The 24,538-nt window shown below is 48.2% G+C and overlaps 1 protein-coding gene across 4 annotated transcripts in view; it reads right to left on the bottom strand.

Moving 5' to 3' along the window:
• The window catches only part of LOC100217316 (uncharacterized), a 46,773-nt gene extending 24,222 nt beyond the window's left edge, over nucleotides 1-22,551 (bottom strand). The window contains exons 1-11 of one of the 4 annotated variants that reach the window (XM_035964604.1): nucleotides 21,875-22,551; nucleotides 17,698-17,779; nucleotides 16,919-17,013; nucleotides 16,652-16,723; nucleotides 16,458-16,537; nucleotides 16,254-16,350; nucleotides 14,890-14,937; nucleotides 14,743-14,811; nucleotides 13,697-13,837; nucleotides 11,468-12,929; nucleotides 11,292-11,389 (exon numbers count right to left, since the gene is read on the bottom strand). In XM_035964604.1, coding sequence (XP_035820497.1) covers nucleotides 12,567-12,929; nucleotides 13,697-13,837; nucleotides 14,743-14,811; nucleotides 14,890-14,937; nucleotides 16,254-16,350; nucleotides 16,458-16,537; nucleotides 16,652-16,723; nucleotides 16,919-17,013; nucleotides 17,698-17,779; nucleotides 21,875-22,240 — 1,413 coding nt within the window. In that variant the 5' untranslated portion in view covers nucleotides 22,241-22,551 and the 3' untranslated portion in view covers nucleotides 11,292-11,389; nucleotides 11,468-12,566. Of the gene's footprint in view, nucleotides 1-11,291; nucleotides 11,390-11,467; nucleotides 12,930-13,696; nucleotides 14,425-14,742; nucleotides 14,812-14,889; nucleotides 14,938-16,253; nucleotides 16,351-16,457; nucleotides 16,538-16,651; nucleotides 16,724-16,918; nucleotides 17,014-17,697; nucleotides 17,780-21,874 lie in introns of those variants that run through there. The other 3 variants (XM_008669179.3, NM_001359585.1, XM_035964605.1) reach the window with 3 other exon arrangements.
• Nucleotides 22,552-24,538: the final 1,987 nt, after the last annotated feature.

Raw genomic sequence — 24,538 nt, 5'->3', positions numbered from 1 at the left:
TCGACCAAGGGGGTGGTTTGGCATGGGCGGGGGCTGGCGATTCCAATGGTAGGCTCAATTTGGCCGGAGTGGGTTGGGAGGGGGCTGCCCACGGGGAGGGGCGGAGTTCCGCGGCGGGGATCGCCGCCGGTGGGCTCCGGGTGGGGGACGGGGGCTGGACGGGGGTGCTTCGGGTTCGTGGCTACGCGAGGGAGCTGCTCGGCTCACTCAATTCCTTGCCGGACCAACAGAGAAGGAGAGGGAGGAGGAGGAAGGGACTCACCGGAGAGGAGAACGACGCCGGCGCTTCGCGAATTGTGCTCGGGGGAGGGGAGGAGAGGGATGGCCGGGGCTGGTGCGAGGAAGGAGGGGCTCGGGGCGAGCCTTTTATAGGCGCGCAAGGGAAGGGGAAGCGGTGGAGCTTCTTGGCTCCGGCGAGCTTCACAGTGCGGCCATTAATGCCGCACAGCGCCGCCGAGGGGACGCTACGGCGGGGCGGTACCGGCGAGGACGCTGGTCAAGGAGGGGAGGACGAAGCGGTGCCAAACTTCCCTGTGTGGCGAGATGGCAGAGGGGAGGACGGAGGCGATGGCCGGAGGTGACTTCGGTGAGGAGACGGCGGAAGGACGACGAAGCAACTGACCAGCGGGGCCATCCTGTCAGAGGGGGCGAGCGCGCGAGAGAGAGGGCGGCTGACAGGTGGGGACACCTTGCCAGCGAGAGAGGTGCGGGGCGAGGAGCGGGCTGGCGCGCGCGCGCGGAGGCAGGCCGAAGATGGGCCGAAAACGGAGGAGCGCGGGCGCGTGGGAAAGGGGGAGGTCGCGGGCTTGGGCCGGAATTCGGTCCAGCAGGGGGGGAGAGAGCTTTTCCCTTTTTCTTTTTACCTTCTAATTTCTATTTCCCATTTTGCCCCTTTTTCTTTTGAACAAAATATTTTGTGGATACTCTAAGTGTTTAAAAAATAGAATCTAACTGAGGTGCTTTGTGATCAAACAAAATGTATGCATATGATGAAAGAAAACTAGTGGAGGCCTTCGAATTAAAGGATGAAGGGAGGGGAAAGGGGTAGATTAGGGTTTCAAACCTGGGTTAGGATTTTTGGGATGCTACAATCAACAGGGTCTATCTTCATCGCCTCCTCAAGAAGACGTCGTATGAGCTACTAACCGGTAACAAACCTAATGTTTCGTATTTTCGAGTTTTTGGGAGTAAATGCTACATTCTAGTGAAGAAGGGTAGAAATTCCAAATTTGCTCCCAAAGCCGTAGAAGGGTTTTTGTTAGGTTATGACTCAAATACAAAAGTGTATAGAGTCTTCAACAAATCATCGGGTTTGGTTGAAGTCTCTAGCGACGTTGTATTTGATAAGACTAATGGCTCTCCAAGAGGGCAAGTTGTTGATTTTGATGATGTAGATGAAGAAGAAGTTCCAACGGCCGCAATACGCACCATGGCGATTGGAGATGTGCGGCCACAGGAACAAGATGAACGAGATCAACCTTCTTCCTCAACAATGGTGCATCCCCCAACTCAAGATGATGAACAGGAGGCGTGTGATCAAGGGGGAGCACAAGATGATCATGTAATAGAGGAAGAAGCGCAACCGGCACCTCCAACCCAAGTTCGAGCGATGATTCAAAGGGATCATCCCGTCGACCAGATTTTGGGTGACATTAGCAAGGGAGTAACTACTCGATCTCGATTAGTTAATTTTTGTGAGCATTACTCCTTTGTCTCTTCTATTGAGCCTTTCAGGGTAGAAGAGGCCTTGCTAGATCCGGACTGGGTATTGGCCATGCAGGAGGAGCTCAACAACTTCAAAAGAAATGAAGTATGGACACTGGTGCCTCGTCCCAAGCAAAATGTTGTTGGAACCAAGTGGGTGTTCCGCAACAAACAAGACGAGCACGGGGTGGTGACAAGGAACAAGGCACGACTTGTGGCAAAAGGTTATGCCCAAGTCGCAGGTTTGGACTTTGAGGAGACTTTTGCTCCTGTGGCTAGGCTAGAGTCCATTCGTATCTTGCTAGCATATGCCGCTCACCATTCCTTCAGGTTGTTCCAAATGGATGTGAAGAGTGCTTTCCTCAACGGGCCAATCAAGGAGGAGGTGTACGTGGAGCAACCCCCTGGCTTCGAGGATGAACGGTACCCCGACCACGTGTGTAAGCTCTCTAAGGCGCTCTATGGACTTAAGCAAGCCCCAAGAGCATGGTATGAATGCCTTAGAGACTTTTTAATTGCTAATGCTTTCAAGGTTGGGAAAGCCGATCCAACTCTTTTTACTAAGACTTGTTATGGTGATCTTTTTGTGTGCCAAATTTATGTTGATGACATAATATTTGGTTCTACTAACCAAAAGTCTTGTGAAGAGTTTAGCAGGGTGATGACTCAGAAATTCGAGATGTCGATGATGGGCGAGTTAAGCTACTTCCTTGGGTTCCAAGTGAGGCAACTCAAGGATGGAACCTTCATCTCCCAAACGAAGTACACACAAGATTTGATCAAGAGGTTTGGGATGAAGGACGCCAAGCCCGCAAAGACTCCGATGGGAACCGACGGACACACCGACCTCAACAAAGGAGGTAAGTATGTTGATCAAAAAGCATACCGGTCTATGATAGGGTCTTTACTTTATTTATGTGCTAGTAGACCGGATATTATGCTTAGTGTATGCATGTGTGCTAGATTTCAATCCGATCCTAAGGAGTGTCACTTAGTGGTTGTGAAGCGAATTCTTAGATATTTAGTCGCTACGCCTTGTTTCGGGATCTGGTATCCAAAGGGGTCTACCTTTGACTTGATTGGATATTCAGACTCCGACTATGCTGGGTGTAAGGTCGATAGGAAGAGTATATCGGGGACGTGCCAATTCTTAGGAAGGTCCCTGGTGTCATGGAGTTCTAAGAAACAAACCTCTGTCGCCCTATCCACCGCTGAGGCCGAGTACGTTGTCGCAGGACAGTGTTGCGCGCAACTACTTTGGATGAGGCAAACCCTCAGGGACTTTGGCTACAATCTGAGCAAAGTCCCACTCCTATGTGATAATGAGAGTGCTATCCGCATGGCGGATAATCCTGTTGAACACAGCCGCAGAAAGCACATAGACATCCGGCATCACTTTTTGAGAGACCACCAGCAAATTGGGAGATATCGAAGTGTTTCATGTTATCTCCGAGAACCAGCTAGTCGATATCTTTACCAAGCCTTTAGATGAGCAGACCGTTTGCAAGTTGCGTAGTGAGCCAAATGTCTTAGATTCGCGGAACTTGGATTGATTTATAGCATACATGTGTTTATGCCTTTGATCATGTTCCTTATGCATTTTGTTGTTTATTTATGGTGCTCAAGTTGTACAAGCACTCCCCGGACCTTACAAGTCCATTTGCAAGTGATGCACAAATTTAGGGGGAGATGTGCTACAACTTGACCCTTTGAGACTAACTGTGTGCTTGAGTTTGCTTAATTTAGTCTCAAAGGAGGATTGAAAGGGAAAAGGTGAACTTGGACCATGCAAGACTTCCACTGCACTCCGATGAACGAGTAACTTCTTCCAAGTTCATCTTAGTACTCTTATTGCCTTTTACTCTTAGTTGAAGATTTTTGGTGAGGCAATGGGGTTAAGGGGCCAAAATTGATCCCGTTTTGGTGCTTGATGCCAAAGGGGGAGAAAATAAGGCCAAAGCAATAATGGATCAGCTACCACTTGAGAATTTTGAAAAAAGTAGAGTTAGAGTTTTTGTTTGTCAAAATACTCTTGATTACCTCTTATTGTCAAAAGTTGGTCTCTTGTGGGGAGAAGGCTTAATTATGGGAAAAAGGGGAGTTTTTGAAAACTTTGATCAATTCTCTTGGAACAACTCTTGTTATGTCAACAAGTGTTTTTGACTTAGAGATAGGAATTTGAGGTTGATTAAAACAAACCAAGTGGTGGCAAAGAATGATCCATATATGCCAAATTTGATTCAAAACAAATTTGAGTTCTTATTTGAATTTTTTTTGTACTTGTTCTACTTGCTTTATGTTGTGTTGGCATAAATCACCAAAAAGGGGGAGATTGAAAGGGAAATGTGCCCTTGGGCCATTTCTAAGTGTTTTGGTGATTTAGTATCCAACACAAGTGCCTAAGTGTTGATCTATGCAAAGTGGTGGACAAAGTACAAATCAAGTATAAAGGTATGTTTCTCAGACTTAGTACATTGTTTTAGAGACTAATGTATTGTGTCTAAGTGCTGGAAACAGGAGAAATCGAATTGAAGAAGAGATGGCCTTGATCAGCCAAAGCCAGCTCTGTCTGGGTGCACCGGACTGTCCGGTGGTGCACCAGACAGTGTCCGGTGCGCCAGGCTGGCTCAGGAGAACTAGCTGCTCTTGGGAAGTAATTAACGGCGTACGGCTAAAATTCACCGGACTGTCCGGTGTGCACCGGACTGTCCGGTGAGCCAACGGTCGGCCGCGCGATCTGCGCGGGACACGTGGTCGTGCCAACGGCTAGTAGGGGGCACCGGACTGTCCGGTGCGCCAACGGCTCCAAGGCTGCCAACGGTTGGCTTCGCCAAATAAGGAAGGAAATCCGCACCGGACAGTGTCCGATGGTGCACCGGACTGTCCGGTGCGCCAGGCGACAGAAGGCAAGAATTGCCTTCCTGGAATGCACTCAACGGCTCCTAGCTGCCTTGGGGCTATAAAAGGGACCCCTAGGCGCATGGAGGAGGACACCAAGCATTCTCTAAGCATTCCTAAGCACTAAGACATCAATTCCGCGCTTTTGATTCCTTGCAATAGCAATTAGAGCTCTAGTTGAGTTGTGAACTCATTGAGTTGTGTTGTGAGCTCTTGTTGCGACTTGTGTGCGTGGTGTTGCTGTGATTTCTTGTCTTGAGTGTGTTGCTCATCCCTTCCTTACTCCGTGCTTCTTTATGAACTTCAAGTGTAACGGCGAGAGGCTCCAAAGTGTGGAGATTCCTCGCAAACGGGATATAGTAAAGCAAGCAAAACACTGTGGTATTCAAGTGGGTCTTTGGACCGCTTGAGAGGGGTTGATTGCAACCCTCGTCCGTTGGGACGCCACAACGTGGAGTAGGCAAGCGTTGGTCTTGGCCGAACCACGGGATAAACCACTGTGCCATCTCTGTGATTGATCTCCTGTGGTTATTGTGTTTTGTTGAGACTCCTCTCTAGCCACTTGGCATTATTGTGCTAACGCCTAATCAAGTTTTTGTGGATTAAGTTTCAAGTTTCACAGGATCACCTATTCACCCCCCCCCTCTAGGTGCTCTCACCTCTGCGTCAAAATTTTCCTCGGCAAAAGTCTTCTACCAAAACGACTTTCGTGTTTCCCGGCTATATCAGTAAAGAACCCCGCGAAACGATTAAGAGCGCGTGTAAGCGGCAAGGCCGACCGAGCCGAGGGACTCCTACGCCTCCGGGATACAGATACCTCACTCGTCACCTTTCGCGAAAAATAACTCTTACTCGGATAAGCGATTCTGCTACCGACGAACAAGTCCGGATACTCGAAACGGTAGGAAAAGAAATGCAGCTTTATAACACGACGATAACATGTTTGGGCCTTGGTAGCCGCAAAAAACATACGTGTACTACAGACAAACTGTTCCTGCAGGTTCAGACATCAATAGGGGGAGCTGCAGCACCCTCGGCATCGTCTCCACCTTCGGTGGAATCTGGCCCGGCCTCGGACGGCGACACTGGCGAAGGATCTCCACCTCGAAGGAAGATGTCAGCACCGCGCCTGGGCCATCGCCGCCAGGGTCTCCTCCAGGAACCCGGCCCGAGCAGACGGCTTGACCGGCCGCTCCGTAGCCTCAGCCAGCTGTCCCCCGAGGACACCAGCCCGGCTCATGGCCTCGGCAGCCCGACTCCGGGGTCGGTCCCACCAGTGGGTGACCCGGCCCGGCTCCAGCCGCCGCTGCTACACCTCCTCGGCCTGGGAAGTCCCCTACTCCTGGGCCAATGAAGCTTCTTCTCAAGCCGACTCCGCCTCTGTCCGCGCTAACATCGTTGCCTCCGGCTCTGGCTCATTGCAGAGCGGCCGAGGGTTTCTTTAACTGAGCAAGAGAAGCTTTGGGTGGTAAGGCCGATCGAGCCGAGGGACTCCTACGCCTCCGGGATACGGATACCTCACTCGTCACCTTCCGCACAGGGCAACTCACACTTGGTTAAGCGGTCCAGCTAGCCGACAGGCGAGTCTAGGTGCTCGAAATGAGGAAGAAACACGGTATTGCACTCAAAATACCTAGATGTTCAGGCCCCGACAGCCACAATGAACAGACACCAGCACTCAAGATGCCATTACAAACAGAACTCCGGTTCCACTCCCGCAGGTACGAACAACCCCCCAAATTGGAGGGCCTGCGGGACGACAAATTCCAGGTGGCTCGCTGCCGCCCACTCCGTCAGCAGCAGCGATGACCTCAGGGCAGACGCTGCTGCGACAAGGCTCTCGTTCGCGTCCCCTCGCGGAGGACGAGAACCAGATATCAAAGCCAAAGAGCCGGAGGTCGGTCCACGAGTGGCACTGACGGTCTCGTCGGCGGAGAAGCTTTCTCCAGCTGCCACCACCTCAGCACCGACGGTGGCGTCCACCTGCCCACCAACACCGCACCAGCGAGCGCCGGCCGCCCCAAAGCGCACCGGCAGGTCCTCACTCCCGTCCTCGCCACGAAAACGAGAATGGGACCATCCCAGAACACGAGTACCGCCCTTGCGGCGTACGACGTGTTGTGAGACCCCCGGTGCGGCTGGCCACCGTCGCCCGGACAGAGGACGGAATGCTGCACCCTGGCTGGGCAGCAGCAGTTCGCCTTCCCCGGCATGGATGGAGGACGCCTCCTCCGCGGAGCTGGAGGATGGTTTCCACCCCCAGATGCCGGAGGAAGAAGCGGGACGCCAGCCCACGCGAAGGCAGGCCCCGGCTCGCCTCGCCCTCCTCCCCAGCAAGGATGATGAAGATCCTTGAAGCTGAGGGCGGGGCAGAGGCCGTAGCCCGGCTTGCTTCTCCCCACCATCGAACTGGTGGTCACCGTCTTGGGTGACCATTGGTGAGGGGATGCAGCTGGGCTGCCTGATGAAAATCCTTGAAGCCAAGCAATGGCTGAAAGGTGCCAACCTCCGCGAAGTTACGCTCCTCTGACAGCAGCAAGACGAAAGCAGCACGGGCGCTCCCCATCCGGGGGCTTGGAAGGAGGAAGGGCGTGATGCATGAGGAGAGTGCGAAGGTGTGGCTACCACCCAGGGGGCCAATCCCTTTTTAAAGGCGACTCTCCCCACTCGCGTCCTCAGGCGTCACGGACTAAGTCTTCACCAACGCGCTCCAGGGTCCTCCCCCTACGACACGGGGGCTGGGTCCCACGCGACATGCAAGCTGGCCTGGGACAGAAGCAGCCAGACCGTCGCGCGCGGAGCGTGTAACCGCCCAGCGGTTACAAGCACTCCTCCACCTTCGCCTAAACCAGCGGGTGAAAGGGCGGACCACCATGCATGCGGCATGCAACTGCACCACGGGGATGCACCCTTTCGACTTTGACGCATCCAGCATGGAGGCCCAGGCCCACACGTCATGTAACCGGCGCGCCGGTTACTACGTGCGAAAAACTGCACCGCCACTTACGCCAATGCTGCGCCTTCTCGACTGCGGAACCGGTGCCGCGATTCGAGGCAACCCTGCGCATGGACCAACAGTGCCAGCCGAGCACGTCGGTCACGGGTCAGTCAGCCGCGGGAGAAGGCGCGACGGTCGATATGGCCAGAAGTGGGCCGACAGTAATGGCGGCAGCAGGCGAGCGGAAGCGGCAGTCAAATCGTCTGTAGGCTCACGTCCCCTCCTGGAGCAGCAGGGGAGCCCTCTCTCATGGCGTGAAGACGACGCGCCCGTGTTCCGTTCCTCGAACGGCTCGCGCATGCACAACGGCTGCCCCGCGAACCACTCAGCCCATCGCATTAACTCCGTGGCAGGGCAGGCGACACCTTTGGCAGGCGAAGCGGGCGACGCTTCACCTCCGCCATAATGACCGCGTCAAAAAAGGTGTGCCACACCATTCAATTTCGTATCCTTTTCCTCTTCCCCTTTCTCTCTCTTGCTACAGGGACCGGGAAAGGGGATACTCCGAAAGGGATCCTTCCCCATGAAGGAAGCGGGCCCCGAGCCCTCCTACTGATCAGGGGTTCGAAGGCTGGCCCCTCGGAAGGGTTCGACAGCCACCCCAGATCACTCGGGCTCCGCGCCCACTACTGATCAGAGGTTCGAAGGCTGGCCCCTCGGAAGGGTTCAACAGCCGCCTCAGAGCACTCGGGCTCCGCGCCCACTACTGGTCAGAGGTTCGAAGGCTGGCCCCTCGAAAGGGTTCGACAGCCGCCTCAGGCCACTCGGGCTCCGCGCCCACTACTGATCAAGGGTTCGAAGGCTGGCCCCCCGAAGGGTTCGACAGCCGCCTCAGAACACGCAGAGCGAGGGATGACTTTGGGTACGTCTGATACATGGCCGAGGCTCGGGCTACGCTCCCGAGGTACCCCAGGACATTTCCGAGACCAGCAGGAGCGATTCTGTAACGGAATCCCATCAAAGGGAGGCATCGAGCCCTCGGACCCTATCAAACGGGACCGGGTCCGGCAAATCACCTGCAGGTACTTTTGGAGCGCGCCTCTGGGCCACTAGCCGACCCTTATCGAACGGGGCACGGGCGTCCACTCGGATCACCCGTTAGCAACTCACTGGAGACACCATGTTCGGCGGCCTCCGAGGGCAACATGACGCTTCCCCCCCTCCTCCTTGCGGAAAGGCGACGAAGGGGCGTATGAAAAAAGCCGAGTCAGTCCTTGACCGTCCTCTCGCCCTATGCAGAGGCTGGGGCTGCTCTCGCAAAACCGGCTCCGGCCAAACCGTTGACAGTGTCAACATACCAGCCAGAGAACTCGGAACCTGACTATGCGCCCGGGCTACGACCAGTTCGCATGAGGGAACAACCAGACCGGCCGAGGCACCATGAAAGGCATTAAGACCTCGAAGGAGTCAAACCACTCCTCCGAGGCCTCAAGGGCTACACCCGGCGGGTGCGCTCGCACGCACCCACCGGAACAAAATGTAACCGAGAAAGGCCGGTCCCCTTGCAAAAAAGTGCGACAAAGCCTCCAAGCGAGTACCAACACTCCCTTCGAGGCTCGGGGGCTACTGTCGGGGACCATAATTAGGGGTACCCCCAAGACTCCTAAACTCGGTTGGTAATCACCATCAGCACAAAGCTGCAGAGGCCTGATGGGCGCAATTCAGGTCAAGGCTCCGTCCACTCAAGGGACGCGATCTCGCCTCGCCCGAGCCCAGCCTCGGGCAGGAACAGTAGACCTAGGCAGATTCACGCCTCGCCCGAGGGCCTCCTCAAGCAACAGGCACACCCTCGACTCGCCCGAGGCCCAGTTCGGGCATGCTTCGCAGTGAAGCAACTTTGGCCAGATCGCCTCGCCAACCGACCGTATCGCAGGAGCATTCAATGCAAGGATCGCCTGACACCTTATCCTGACGCGTGTTCCTCAGTAGACAGGGCCGAAGTGACCGCAGTCACTTCGCCCCTCCACTAACTGACCTGACAGGAAAACAGCGCCGCCTGCCCTGCTCCGACTGTTGTGCCACCCGCAAGGGTGAGGCTGACAGCCGCCAAGTCCAGCCTCAGGCACCATAGGAAGCTCCGCCTCGCCCGACCCCGACCCCAGGGCTCGGCCAGCGCCTCGACCTCGGAAGACGGTCTCCGCCTCGCCCGACCCCAGGGCTCGGCCCCCGCCTCGACCTCGGAAGACGGTCTCCGCCTTGCCCGACCCCAGGGCTCGGACTCAACCTCGACCTCGGAAGACGGTCTCCGCCTCGCCCGACCCCAGGGCTCGGACTCAGCCTCGACCTCGGAGGAGTCACCGCCTCGCCCGACCTTGGGCTCGGACCGACCACGTTACAGGGGGGAACATCATTACCCTACCCCTAGCTAGCTCAGGCTACGGGGAACAAGACCGGCGTCCCATCTGGCTCGCCCCGGTAAACGAGTAATGATGGCACCCCGCATGCTCCCATGACGACGGCGGTTCTCAGCCCCTTACAGAAGCAAGGAGACGTCAGCAAGGTCCCGACAACTGTGCTTCTACAGGGCTCAAGCGCTCCTCCGACGGCCACGACATCACATGAACAGGGCTCTAACACCTCTCCGACAGCCACGTCGGCATGTACATAGGGCTCTGTCTCCTCTCTGCTAGACACGTTAGCACATTGCTACACCCCCCCATTGTACACATGGGGCTTCTCCTTACATCTATAAAAGGAAGGTCCAGGGCCCTCGTACGAGAAGGTGGCCGCGCGGGAGAACGGGCTGACGGACAGGCTCTCTCTCTCTCTCTCTCTCTCTCTCCCTCGCGAACGCTTGTAACCCCCTACTGCAAGCGCATCCGCCCTGGGCGCAGGATAACACGAGCCGCGGTTTTCCCCCTTGTGTTCCATCTCGCGCCGACCCATCTGGGCTGGGACACGCAGCGACAATTTACTCGTCGGTCCAGGGACCCCCCGGGGTCGAAACGCCGACAATTGTCTCTGTAATTTTTCTAAGAACTGCGATTATCTAATCTACAGACTGTAGTGATACACATGTTGACCTCTACCCATTCTCTCAAAGAAACCGAACCAAACAGTCAGAACTCACAAGCTCCTAAAAATACTCCCTCCATTCTTAAATATATGATGTCGTTGACTTTTTAGAAAAACTTTGACCACTCGTCTTATTCAAAATATTTATTCAAAAATGTAAAATTTTAAGTCAAGTTTAAACAATCTTAAGTGATAACACAAATCATAACAAAATAAATTATAATTCGTGATTTTTAGTGATGAACTGCAAGAACTAGAGGGTGGTTCTCCTTTTGTCTACAAGTCATTCTGATCCATTAATAGTGGCTAGTGATGAAGCCGAGCAACTAAACCCCTTCTGAGGTTAGTTCATTCAAACCTCCAAACAATTGTTGAATGCAGATTTTGCAGTGAGTCTATTAAAGCACCCAGTTCAAGTTCCTTCAACTGAACAAAAAAATGCATCAAGATGGACAGTTTAAATAGATCAATCGATGTATAGTTCTGAACCAAAAATAGGCATCACTTAACTGGTCCAAAAACTGTGCCCCAAACTGAAACCAGCAACTTCCTCTCGGTTCATGCATAAAAATTCATCAGAGTTCACTAGGACTCTGGAACTCGCTAGGTGCATCAGAGTTCATGCAGTTCATGATAAATAAGAGGAGAGCCGACCTTGTACTCGGTAGGTGCATACCTCACTAGCGTTGGGGTTTGGATCTTGGAGGAGACGACCTTGTACTGGATCTTGGAGAAGACCATGTACTGTGTCTTGGAGACAACATTGTATTGTACCTTCGAAGAACCGAATAATGGAGAATTAATTGAAACCTAGGTAAGTACATAATTTACAAGGAGGAGCGAAGGTCTTACATCGTGTCGCGGAAGACGACGGTGGAGGACAGTGAACCGAGGGCAGAGATGGCGGCGGAGGGCGACAAATCCGAGACGGTGGCGGTGGTGGAGGGCACTGTCGCCTCACGTCCCGCTCGCGACTGCGTCGGGGAAGGACGACGATGGAGCGGCAGCAGAGCGGATGGCAGCGGTGTGGACGATAGTGGCGGCGGAGGGCGTGGTTGCTCGGATCCGCTTGTGTCCCTTCCAAACTGGGGAAGGTTGCCCGGCCTCAGGTGGCCATGAGGGCTTCCACGGGTATCCCTCAGCATCGGGGGAGGACTGGACCGGGGTGTTTGTCTTCCAAATGGACCAAAAAGTATATCTCGGGTATATTTCCACGTGAGCTTTGGACCTAGGAAAAAGTATGATTTCTCCACGAGAAAGTGGCCTTCCAAACAAGCCCTTAGGGATTAATCGGGTGAGACAGGCTAGCCCACTCGTCAGCCTCCACCGGGGGTATGCTATGCAATGTAACAGGAAGTGTGGTGTGGCCGCATTGAGCTTCCAAACAGTCTAAAAACTAGACTAAAAGATATATATTAAAAAAGCTCGAACTTATAATTTAGTATATAAAAAGAGTAGCGAATAGAATATAGATATTGATTTGACCTGACTTAGCCCTGTTACATTTACAGGCAGCTGCTAGGAACTGATAATTCAATTGGTCAAGTGTGTAATTTTTCACCGTTCTTCGCCCACAAATTATCAATGGATAATAAACAACAAAATGGTAAAAGCATCGAAATGATCAGTCCCCCGCAAACAGCGAAGAAACAATCTTATTTTACAACGACTCGATTCTTTTCAACCTTTTTAGCATGAGTTTTTGATTTTCAGTATTGCACCCAAAACTGCATAAGGGGGGCAAAAATGGAATTACAGAATGGCCGCAACCGTACTATTCGCGAACCAGTGTCTGCTGGCTTTGGAAGTACACACACAGCACATGCAGAAATGTATATGGTCCCATAAATTAGAAAGCGACCTCGAGGACAGACTTCTAAAAGGCAAGTCTCTCAGCATATGTATCAACATGGCAAACCGGAACCCATTAGTCTCTCTGCGAGGTTCGAATTCATTGTTCAGGTTCAGACTCGGATACTTTGGGCGTCAATGTTTGCGGCTTCCCTCTGCCCATGCTGAATCCCCGTGAGCCATCCGGCATGCGAGGACCTGGAGGCTGTTTGTTAGCCGCTGTGAGGGGCTGTGGTTGAGCTGCCTGCTGCTGTTGCTGCTGCTCAATCATGACTGGGTGGCCAGATGGCGGTGGGGTTCCCACTGGACGGGTACTACTACTGTTACTGTGGTGGCTACTGTTTTGGTAGTGCTGGTGGTGTTGATTGTTGTTCTGTTGATGGTAACCACGCCCCCGGCCCCTGCCACCACGACCACGCCCCCGGACACGTCCTCGTCCCATATCTCCAGCGCTATCCTCAGTCTGTAAGAAATCAAAATGGTATCAGGTTTGTCACAAAGAAACCTCTTTAGTGAGCTTTGAGGTATAACAATTAACAACCAGACATTTAATAAATCGATCATCAACGAACCTTCTAATGAAAACCACAAACAATCCTTGCACAATAACAAACCAATGGTCTAGGGATTAATAACAGTGATAAAAAGTGGCAGTAACCAGCCAGTATAAACAGATGTCATATGTTCCACACGTATAAAATCATTAAGCTACGAAAGGAGAAGTACAGTGCTGGCGTCCATTTTTTTCTGCATCCGGTGGTTTTTCAACCCTCGAAACCAAGAATAAGCATTCACATGTTTTGCTTAAGGGCCTGTTTGGTTTTTTAGTCCTGGGACTAATCTTGGTCCTTGACCTATTTGGTTTCAGAGACAAAGTGATCAGCAACCGATAAAACACCTAAAAAAAGACCATATTGCCCTTCAATCAACCACCATGATAAAAGACAGTGCAATAAAGAAGGCTGAGAAGTAATGGTTTAGTCCCTTTAGTCACCCTTGAGGGACTAGGGACTAAAATGGTTTAATCCCTCTTTTAGTCCCTAAGTTTGGCAATTTACGGAATAAAATGCAGAAACTAAAGATTAGTCCCTGGTACCAAACAGACCCTAAAGATACTCGTACATAGTACCCATATTTGAAAATATGCTAGAAAAGGTAAAACATACCATACTCATTTATTCTTTTCCACTATTGAAATAAATGAGACTAGAGCGTAAAAAGAAGTCATACCATGTGTTCTCCAGGCACATCTGACATCTGAGGTGTTTCTTCTAAATATTTATCATATGGTTGATCAGAAGTAGAGACATTCTCCTCGTCACCATACCCATCAGATTCATGCCCACCCTTTTTCCCTTTACCTCCCTTTGTCTGAATTGCAAAGAGCAGGCAGCAAATAAATTAGAAAATTGTTTTGTGACACAAAAACAAGTTAGGGAAACAGCAAGCCCACATGTCAGCATTATCTTCTTCCCCCTCCATCTGGTGGAGAAGTAAATCTTTGTTTCTGGCCGTTTTTTCTCCATCCAAGGAGGTTTGAAAATTTTGAACTTCAAAATGTGACTTCAAACAAAATTTTGGGACCATAAATGATTTTCACTAAAAAAAGTTGCCAGCTACAAAGTTGTAGATCTCATCGATGAGATCTACATCTTCAGTTTGGGTCATTTCCCCATCCAAGTTAATTTGAACAGTTCAAAAATTTTGGATTTCAAAATATGAGAACGTCAAACAGAGTTTTGAGAATGTAAATAATTTCAAATGAACAAGTCAAGTGCAAAGTAGATCTCAACTATAACAACTTTGGTTTTGGTCATTTCTCCATTTTGAGCCATTCTAAAAAATTGAACAATGATGACAAGCGGGACTGACTGCCACTTGTCATCCACGTCACCAAAACCACCCATCAAAATAGCTGAATCGCCAAATATGAACGTTGGATGGCCATAGACTTCTCCCTGATTTTTTAAGAAAAAACTGTGTTATAATGCTATAGCACAGCAGTTCAAGAGAGCTTTCAAGTTTCCAAAAGAAGTTATCCCCATCACCCCCTATGGATCTGGTCGGTCATTGGGTGGTATCTGCTTCACTAAAAAGTAGATTCAAAATAAATGTATTTCTGCAGAGTTCATCCAGGGCTTTGTAATATGATTCCTGTATAGCTGTTCCGAGGCCCCAGAGGATTTTTGGAATATTCCTTGTAATATGTATGTACAAGCGGTTGAACACCAATAAGCCATCTCATCGGCAATTAATGAAGTTCAATGGAAGGTTACCATGCAAGTGCTCAACAATCGAACTCTAAGCCCACTTCTCCAGTTCCTCTCATCATTAAGTTCCACAATCTGTAATTCATGAAACAATATAAGATAATGCATTTACAAAACAAATGCGATATTGAAACATCATATAAAAACGCATACCGCTCTAGCAGCATCTTCAATAGTATCATACTCAACAAAAGCATGAAGCTGCCATCGAAAAAAAATTTATTATTTTGGCAGGATAAATGAGCACAAGGTGCACCATCACATGATAAGACATATGATCAAAAAGAAGATATATAATTTGTCTATTGCATAAAATATAATGATTCATTTGAAGATAGATAATTTTACTATTGCATAAAATATAATGTGTCATTTGAACCAAGTTTCATATGTTATTATTTGATACGTTTAGCCATTTGAAGCAGTGTTCTTATTTTTTCAGCACTAACCTTTTACTTAAATATGGTGTTGATGTATGAAATTATGCTAGAAACTTCCAGATTTTTTATCATTTTTGTGCCTGTTCGGTAACTGGTTCTCTGTTCCTCTTTACATATGACAGGCATCTCTTGAAGCCAGTTCAAGAAAAACATAAAAAAAATGACAGTATATAAAAGACTGATGAACCAAAAACCGACAAACAAATATTTCCTTTATGTCTCAGTGCAATGTGTCAAATGTCAGGATGGGGGGTTGGTTTATGAAGCGGTCAAGACAAGATGGTATTAGGCGACAAAGATGTGACCAGCGACCATGAAGGTGGTGAAGCAGGGCAGAGAGGTGGCATAAGAGGCTGGGAGTGACAGCTAACAGCAGAGGTGGGCTTAACACTTAACTTCTGCTTGATTAATCAAAATACATATGCTCTATTCATATACATGGGATCTTATAGATTATCTGCGAAAGGGTCTCTGACGTAATGGTTAAGGCTTCCGAATAGCACCTCCAAATCCCAGGTTCGATCCCCCTAGGGGGCAAATTTCTGGCTTGGTTAAAAAAATCCCCTCGTTGTGCCCCGCCCGCTCCAGAGTTACGTCATGTGCGCCACCCTCAACTGGGCCGTTGCAGAGTGGGCAGTGATGGCCCGCTAGGGATGGGGGCCTAGGGTTCGGGGATTTTCTTAGTCGGGGCCATGTTTCAATCTCTTCTTGATATAATTATATAATACCGGGACTACGTCTTTCCCTCTCCAACCAAGTTTTTTATAGATTATCTGATTTTTTCCTAACAAAAGGTAAAACTTCCTAAAATAGAACATGACAAAAGGAGGGCCAGTGGCGGTTGCCCTAGGGTTGTTACCACCCTCATGAGCCACAAATACAGTTATGGGCATTAGACCCATAAATCCATTGCAGTATGATATTTAAGTATCGAAATCAGGAAGAGCGGTTACTTTGTTGGCAAAAAGCATATCTATTTCCAATTCAATAGACCCTATGAGACATTTATTTACAGTAACTACTAGAGTTCATTTCCCGATAACATGATATTTGAGTACGAACAGAGAAGATAATTACTTTGTTGGCAAAAAGCATATCTAGCTTTGCAGATCTGTTAGTAGCTGGACCAGTGCCATTTGGGGTCTGAGGATAGCAAGTTCTAATTGTCCTGACACTGGTAATGACAAAAAGAGTAAGTTAGAAATACAGTATATTGTTCTTTCCATTTTCATGAGTAAGTAGAAAGTGATCTGCTTGATATAAGCCTACATTAACGTTTACCTGCCAACAACTGAAAAGAGCCTCATCAGGTTCTGGTAACAATGATCATCTGGGAGATTTTCTGCAACAACAATTCGGGCCTACAAAACAGAAAAGGTGTTCCTTATCTGACAGTCTAGCAAAGGTTTTATAACTAGAGAATACTTCAGTATCAATAGGGTAGTGCCATTTATGTACACAGAGTTCCTATTCACCTGGAGTTCTTCTAAATCCGATTCTGTAAATGGTTGCTCACGTTTTACTCTTGCACCATCGTCACTGACCACCTGTATGTATACCCAAAATAATTAAAAAATATTGTTGTAAGCAACATTGGTTTCTAGAGGACATAAGCAACAGAGGGTATGATGCCTCTAATCTTGCCTACGACCTAGGTATTGAATGAAGTAAGAAACATCAGAATAAAATAGTGTATTTTAGGGTCAAGTGTAACTACCCAATTGGATAATCATGGAACTTACAAGCTTTGATGAAGTCCGAAGAGCAGAAGCAAGCATGGAGTTACTTTGAACCAAAGCCTTAATTTTCTTAAAGCCAGCAACAACTGATATTGGCACTACATTGAGTGAAGGCACATTAATTTTTCCACAAAAAGCATTTTTCCGCTTTGATTATAAAAGCTCTTCACATTAAGCACAAACAGCTTCCACAAAAGAAGTGATTGAATAAAAAATAGCATACAAGTCAAAGTCGTGACCAAAATGTCTTTTATTCTAAGACAACTCATTTCTGTAACATAAGGAGATTGAAGGGCATTATTCTAATAAATATTGTAGCATTTTATTTTATTAATTTTGATATGCACAGCTCTCCTGCGCGTTCAAGAAAAAAAAGATAAAGAGAATGTAAAATAGATTGCATTTGAAAAAAGGGAACTAGCTGATGAAAAGAAACTATAAAAGGGCATTATTCTAATAAATAGATTGAAGGGCACTATTTGAAAAAAGACAAATTCAAACAGAATACAATCCATGCAAGTAATTGAACAAAAACCTTCATATATACAGATATTAAACTCCAGACAATGTCAATATTACATATCAAAGCCTACTATGATTCTCACTATCCCCTTAAGTAGGAAGTCTTTAAAATGACTTGGTTTCCAATGATGGAAAGAAACTATAAACTTTAAATAATGATATTTTTCAATAAAACATAAATTCAACACCTTGTATCAATGTGATAACTTCATATTTGCACATCAAAATAAACTAGCTTCACAGGCAAGCACGCAACTCACCATATCCTTCAGGATCCTTTGAAATAAACCTCATCAAATGTTCAGTGGTGGCCAGGTTTATATCACTGAAATAATACTCCACCTACATGGTCAGATTTTAAGAGATCAAATAACACAGAAACAAAAAAATGTAATTTACAACACCTAATAAGATGCAACAATTTGTCTGTCTGAATTTTCTAGACAACTATCAGTCACAAGACTACAAAATTATTCGAACAAATTAAAATTCAACACTGGCTGAACTAGAGCATAAAATGAAGCACCAACAGACTGGAACAACAGAGCACCAATGGTAGTTGATATTGGATAACCAACACAAGAACAAAAGGCTTCAACTTAATTTTATTTTACCCAATGTGTACTAAGAAACCATTTAATCAACATGAAGGCATGATCAAGGCCAAAAAAAACTCCCAGTACAATTGTATTGCATTTCATAAAACAATTCTGCACTAAAGTAAGTTAAGTAACCATGTCAACCACTTTTCCCCAACTTTGAACAGCCAAAATGACTTTGCAGTACAAATGATGAATCCCAAGAATGATTGTTTACTAGAAATGCAAAAGAAAAAAAAAGTAAGATGAACTGCAATACAACACAAAACTATGAAGTACAATACAACACAAAATCATGGAACCAAATATGACATTATGATTTGGTTCAAATAACATAATTCAATAAGCATGGCTCTTGAGCCTGAAAATTATAATTTGATGAAACAAACTAAGAGCTGCATAAAATGGAATTTGAAGCTAGCAAACTGTTGGCAGTTTCTTGGCATTCAGTAGAACCTTACAGCGGATTTCTTCCAAACAATAATAGAAACCAAATAAGTTTTTCCATATCATTTCTTCATGGAAATGCTCAATAACTCTGCACGGCCAATCTAGAAGCAGTGCAATAACTTCATTTTTAACAGAGGGCCTCCATCCTTCTCTTCTTGGAGAAGATGTCTCATAGATGAAGCTCGACTACAAGCGTATATGGTTTCTGAAAACAAGTTATCTGTTTCCCTCATCTGAGTTGATTCCTGTGTATAGTGGTAATTTGTTTTTCTTCTTGTTCTAGCCTCGCTCGGGATTAGCTGGTTTCCATTTGTTTTGTGTAGTGGCTGTTTTTGTGTTTTAATAAAATCTAACAGTGGGGGTTTACCCTGCTGTTTTCTGGTTAAAAAATATTAGCAAACTTTAATACAAAACAAAATATCAAATAGGGATTGTTCAGAACGAAATAGACGGTGTTATTAAAACTGCGTTTAAACGTCAAAACTCTAATTAGAGGTTGAAACCATGTTTTGGCGTTTTGGTGTTCTAAACTGTAAAACGCAGTGTTTCATGCGTTTTAGACCATTAGCTACTTTTGGGCCCAGACTGTTAGTTACTTTTGGGTCCAATCCAGCTCATGGGGGAAGTTTTGGTAAGCCAATAACCTCTCTGTTTTGGTATTTAACTTCATGTTATTGTCTAAAATTATGATACATTGGTATTTTTCCTATGTTGTTTAAAACTATGTTTAAACTTCGTTTAAAAGTCAAAACTTCATCCATGAGCATTTAAATGTTTTATCGTTTTAATAACCTTGGAAATAGAACAAGGAAACCATTGCCACCAAAATATCCCATAATATGATAATAATGCATCAAATAAGCCTACAGATTGCTCAGAGCCTCAGAACAGAACAGAGCAAGCAAATCATTGCCACCCAAAAATTCCCATAATATGATAATAGGTCATGGAGCTGAAACAAACACAACCTATATTGCTCCGCAGCTTACAGGTTACATGAGAACCACCCTTCTCATGTAAATAGGTCATGGAGACCCAACACACGCTCACATGCATTCAGACACTGCCTGGACCTGGCTCTCTCTCACACACACACACAGGAGCAGCACACCGCATCTCCCTCCCTCACACTGCTCTCGTTTGCGTGCGTGCCAGCCTGCCCTCTGCTCATTCCCTCCTTTTCCTGCTGCTACTCACTCCTCGTTGTGCTGCTCCCTCAGATAGATCTCTATCGTTAACCACTTCACCCCTTCTAGATCAGTCGCCGCCGCCGAAGGTGACCCATGTGGCACTCGAGTTGGTGGGGATGATTGATGAGTCAGGAGGTGGATGCATGGCCTTCCTGGTTTGTTCCCTATCATTTTCCTCCGTTATGACTATACCCCATTGGATCTCATACTTTTGGCTAGGTGTCAGGGACACCTTGTTCCCTCGAGTGCCTCATTGCCTAGGTGATGCCTTAAAAATACTGGCCTCAGTTAAACAATAGAAGTTTTGATACAACTAAGAGAAGACAGCCCATGGGCACAATCATAACAAAATTCGCCATTTCATTCAATACGACTGTTCAAGTGATAGTTTGTCATCTGCTTCCTTAACCAGTTAAATTACACAAATATTAAATGATCCTAGATTGTTTAGTGTGAAGTCAAGACATCACCAATCAGTGACCATCACATATCTACCTCTCAACAGCATGCAATGTGATAGGCTTAAATGAGTTATTGAAGTAAACCACATAAAAAAGAACAGATGCTGAAACCACGACGTATCCTTGTTCCCAGATTTCTTAAACATGATTTATTGACGTCCAAACACAGGAATGGTAGGAAATCAATGCATTAGCTTAAAGGAATAATTGGATCTATACCATTAAAAGATTGCAACTTTAGATATATACCATTGACTCCACATGTCATTGACTCATGTGAACTCCACATGTAAGTGAGATAGCAATGGTATATATCTAAAGTTGTAATCTTTTAATGGTACAGATCCAAATTTCCCTAGCTTAAAATAAGGAACCAAAAAACCCTACTATTATTGCTTAGAGAGGAGGAAATTACCATGAAACATGATTCATCCTAACAGATACTAAAGTACACAAATAGGAAAATACCAGAATTTTCAATTGCTAGCAGGTCCATTCAGGGGCAGAGCAGGGTTTTGAAAATCCACAACTACGACACGCCTAGGCGCTAGGCCACGGCCTCCCACCTGGACTAGGGGGGTAGGCGGGCTGCTAGGCGTTTGGAGCGCCTAGGCGGCGCCGAGCGGCGATTCCGCGCGCCCAGGAGCCCAGGCGGCCGCGTAGGAGAGAAAATGGCGCGGGGGGGGGGGGGGGGAGGTCGCGCGCGGGGGGGGGGGGGGGGGAAATAGGGCGCGCGCGGGGGAAAGAATAGGACGCGCGCGGTAGAGAAAAGGCTGGCGCGCGCAGAAAAGGACTGTACGCCAGAAAAGGAAGGAAGGAGAGAAAACACGCGGTAGAGAAGACCCCTGTAGCTGCTTGCTTCTCTCCTGTACGCCGGACCCCTGTAGCTGCTTGCTTCTCTCCTGTACGCGGTAAAACTTGCTTCTCTCCTCCCAATCTTGTTTCTCTCCTGTACGCGGGCGGCTACTGCTTGCTGAAGGTTTCTCTCCTGTACGCGCGACAGCAGACAGCCCAAGGTTTGTTCCTCGTCCCCTGCTTCTCTCCTCTCATCTCCTCTGTTATTCCCATTTTCCATCTATAAATGTATATATTATATAAGTTGGCAAAATGCCTAGAAAAACGCCTAGCATCGCCTAGGCAAGCCTAGGCTGGACTAGTCCCTAGGCTAAGGGTCATCGCCTAGATTCCGCCTAGCGCCTAGCAAAACTTTGGGGCAGAGCCAGACACTGCAATTGCCGGAGTACATAAACGGTGGTTTTGTATATGATATTATGATTTGCCAGATTTATACCAGTCAGCTGATCCCAGCTCTGCCCCTTCCTCCATTCCACCTCAACTAAATAGCATGTGCAGTTGTGCACCTCATCAACTAAATAACATGTGTACTACGCAGCTCCTAGCCTCCTACACTAACACTACCATTGGCAAAACAAAAGCAGGCAGTTCGATCTAAACAATGCTTGCCTTTCTGTTCAATACAAACACATCTAAAGTGGCTAAAGTAGCAAACAGATTTTCAAGGCAGTTCGAGCATATCTGTGAGACTAAAAGAAGTGCTCCAAATTAAGCAAATTACATTCATCGTGAGACTCCTGGAAAGCACATCGGATGACACAAACAACTTGTGAGACTACAAAAATGTCACAGATTGAGCTAGTTTTATTCTTGATCTAGTGATCTAATTGCGTCTATCATATCAGGGATCACAAGGAACGACAAGGAGGAGCATCCACCCACCTGCTTTCTGATCTTGGGCACGGGGTCATCAAAGCTCCCGTCCCTCGGCGGCTGCTCAGCCTCGGCCTCCTGCTCTGCAGCGGCGGCGGGGGGACCGAACCTGCCACCCCCACCGGTGGCAACCGCCGCATAGTACTCGAACGGGGGCGGTGGGGGCCGGGGTGCCGCGACGAAGAACGCCGCGTGGGGAGGCGGCGCGAACAAACGCACCACCTTCTGCTGCGGAGGGGGAGGGGGAACCGCGGCAGCGCGCGGCACGAACTCCGGCGCCTGCGCGTTGAGGCGGCTGGTGGAGCCGCTCCGCGGTAGACCTCCCAGCCGCTCGTCCGTCGCCGAAGGCGGGTCCACAGCCTCCTGCTGCGACATGAGGGCAAGGGCTAGGGTTTCGGTGCCACCACCACCACCACCAAGAGCAGCAGCAAGCCAGCAACAGTACCAGAGCGGAAAGGAAGTAGGTGCAGTAGCAGCGAGTGATAGTGGAGAACCGCAGCTAGTTAGGTTGTTAGGGTAAAACGCGGGGAAGGATGTATTCTCGAAGCTCGCGGACGCCGGCGAAGTCGGGTATTTATTTACCGCGGCTAGGTCGGGGGTCGGTCTCAGACTCTCAGTAGGCGCCGCAGCGACGCTCCGCCTCCCCGATCGGAGCAGGAGGTGGACGATCTGAAGGCTGCATGGACCCGGTGTATAGTGCGGTGGGGCGTCCGATGTTCTGCAGAGAGCGGATTGCGTTCTACGGTGTATGGATCCGATGTACGGGAGGAGAGAGGAAATGAGGTTGACTCAGGTGTGGGGCCCGGATGGCAGTGAGTAGCCGGATTTGATTGTGGTTGTGGCTTCGTGGTTTGGGGCCTCTCCATCCTTTCCCTATGCCATTTTTTCTCAAAAAAACAACATCATCGGTACCTAACTATGCATCAAAGTATCTATAATAAAATATATTTTATATATTTTAACTTTACTTAATTCATTGTTAAAAGTACTGGCAGTGCTCTCTGCATCGGTGCGGACAGCCCACGGCACTGAGCCGGACGGTCCGTAGCCTGGGCGTAAGAGCAGCGCATTCTCTGCATCGCTCCGACGGTCCGTACTTTGGGTTGGACGGTCCACAATGGCGCAGAGTCTTCTTCCTCCTCGATGCGACCTAGATCTCGCCCCTGGGGGAGAGGTCTTATGGCGCTTCGGGTTGGTAGGCCACTCGGTGTAAGAAATTTAAGCGTGTTTGGAGGACGTCCCGAGACGGCATAGAATTGCCTACGGACAGTTGATGCTTCGGATTGGTAGGCCACTCGATGTAAGAAATTTAAGCGTGTTTGGAGGACGTCCCGAGACAGCATAGAATTGCCTATGGACAGTTGATGAAGAAGATGAGAAGGATGGATCTAGGAAGATCCCATGGTCGTCTTGGGGTCGGCAGACCACCCAAGACAAATATAGGAGACGTAGAGTCGAATGGGGTGGAGGTGGATATGAGGAAAGTTAAAACTATAACTACGCTATATCTACTCTTAGGGCAGGAATGATAAAGAAAGTAAATTGGTTCTATTAGAATATGTTCAAGTGTTTTCAATCAGTCGTACTCCTTCATATATATATATATATATATATATATATATATATATATATATATATATTTCATATATATATATATATATATATATATATATATATATATATATATGGAGTCTGGACCCGTTACTAGGCGATGACCAACAGATCCCGCGTGATTAGATGGATAACCATGCACGAGATAAGGATAATCGCCCGAGTCAATCTGATCGAGGGGGCACAGACCGTTCACCACTTTTGGTGTTCAACACATGCCCCTGCTTTTGGTAGAGCTCGGCGAACCAAAAGCACCAGCGCACTTCAAAAACAATAGATCTCATGAGTTATTTTGTTCCTGAAGTAAGGAATATGCTCGATGCAAGTCATCGGCTCTTGTGATCAGACAATATAAATATTTGATAGAACTTTGATGCACATAGACCGTTTCGGATTGCATCCCCTTCGGATATGTCTACCTGATCAACATGTCAATATATAAAAACTTGTGGTGCCCCCCAACCCAAATAAGCAAACGGATTGGGCTAGTAATACAGAGTCATCGTCGTACCACCCCACACTTGAGTAGGACAACACATCGGCGATAAGCAGATTGGAAAACACCACGACATCCCTGGAGGAGGATGACCAGGCGATCTTGGTTGCACCACTTTTTGGTCCGATTTAGTCAACCTTTTTCGCACAGATCGCCTTTTTGACTTTGATTGTTTATTGGTCTATTGTGTGGAACGACCTTCTTCTTCATATATTTAGCAATCAACTGATCAAAATTAGGGCCATCTTTATGGAGCCAGCCAGACGTCTTGAAAGTGTTTTGCTTCCTAGTACCTATTTTAGCATGTTGTGATCTAATGGGAGCGGTAGAGGGAGGAGGGGTGCGTGCGTACCTAAGTAGGCGGAGCGACTGGCCGGCTGCAAGGTTCAATGGGAGATAATAACGGGGACGATGGAGACTAAGGTAGGCGGAGCCCGGGGGATCCGGCGGTGCGCCGTAGACCCATCCTTTTCGCTCTCCGTGTGTCACCGGGGCCGCCAGTGAGGGGGGTTGGGAAGCGTGTGGCGAGATGTCGTCGTCGTGGGAGGCGGAGCCGCCAGCGATGG

The sequence above is a fragment of the Zea mays genome, chromosome 2 (assembly GCF_902167145.1).
Source record: "Zea mays cultivar B73 chromosome 2, Zm-B73-REFERENCE-NAM-5.0, whole genome shotgun sequence".
In the NCBI taxonomy this organism is placed as follows: domain Eukaryota; kingdom Viridiplantae; phylum Streptophyta; class Magnoliopsida; order Poales; family Poaceae; genus Zea; species Zea mays.
Note: the sequence above shows the minus strand (reverse complement) of the source record. Positions and strands in the feature narration are given on the sequence as shown.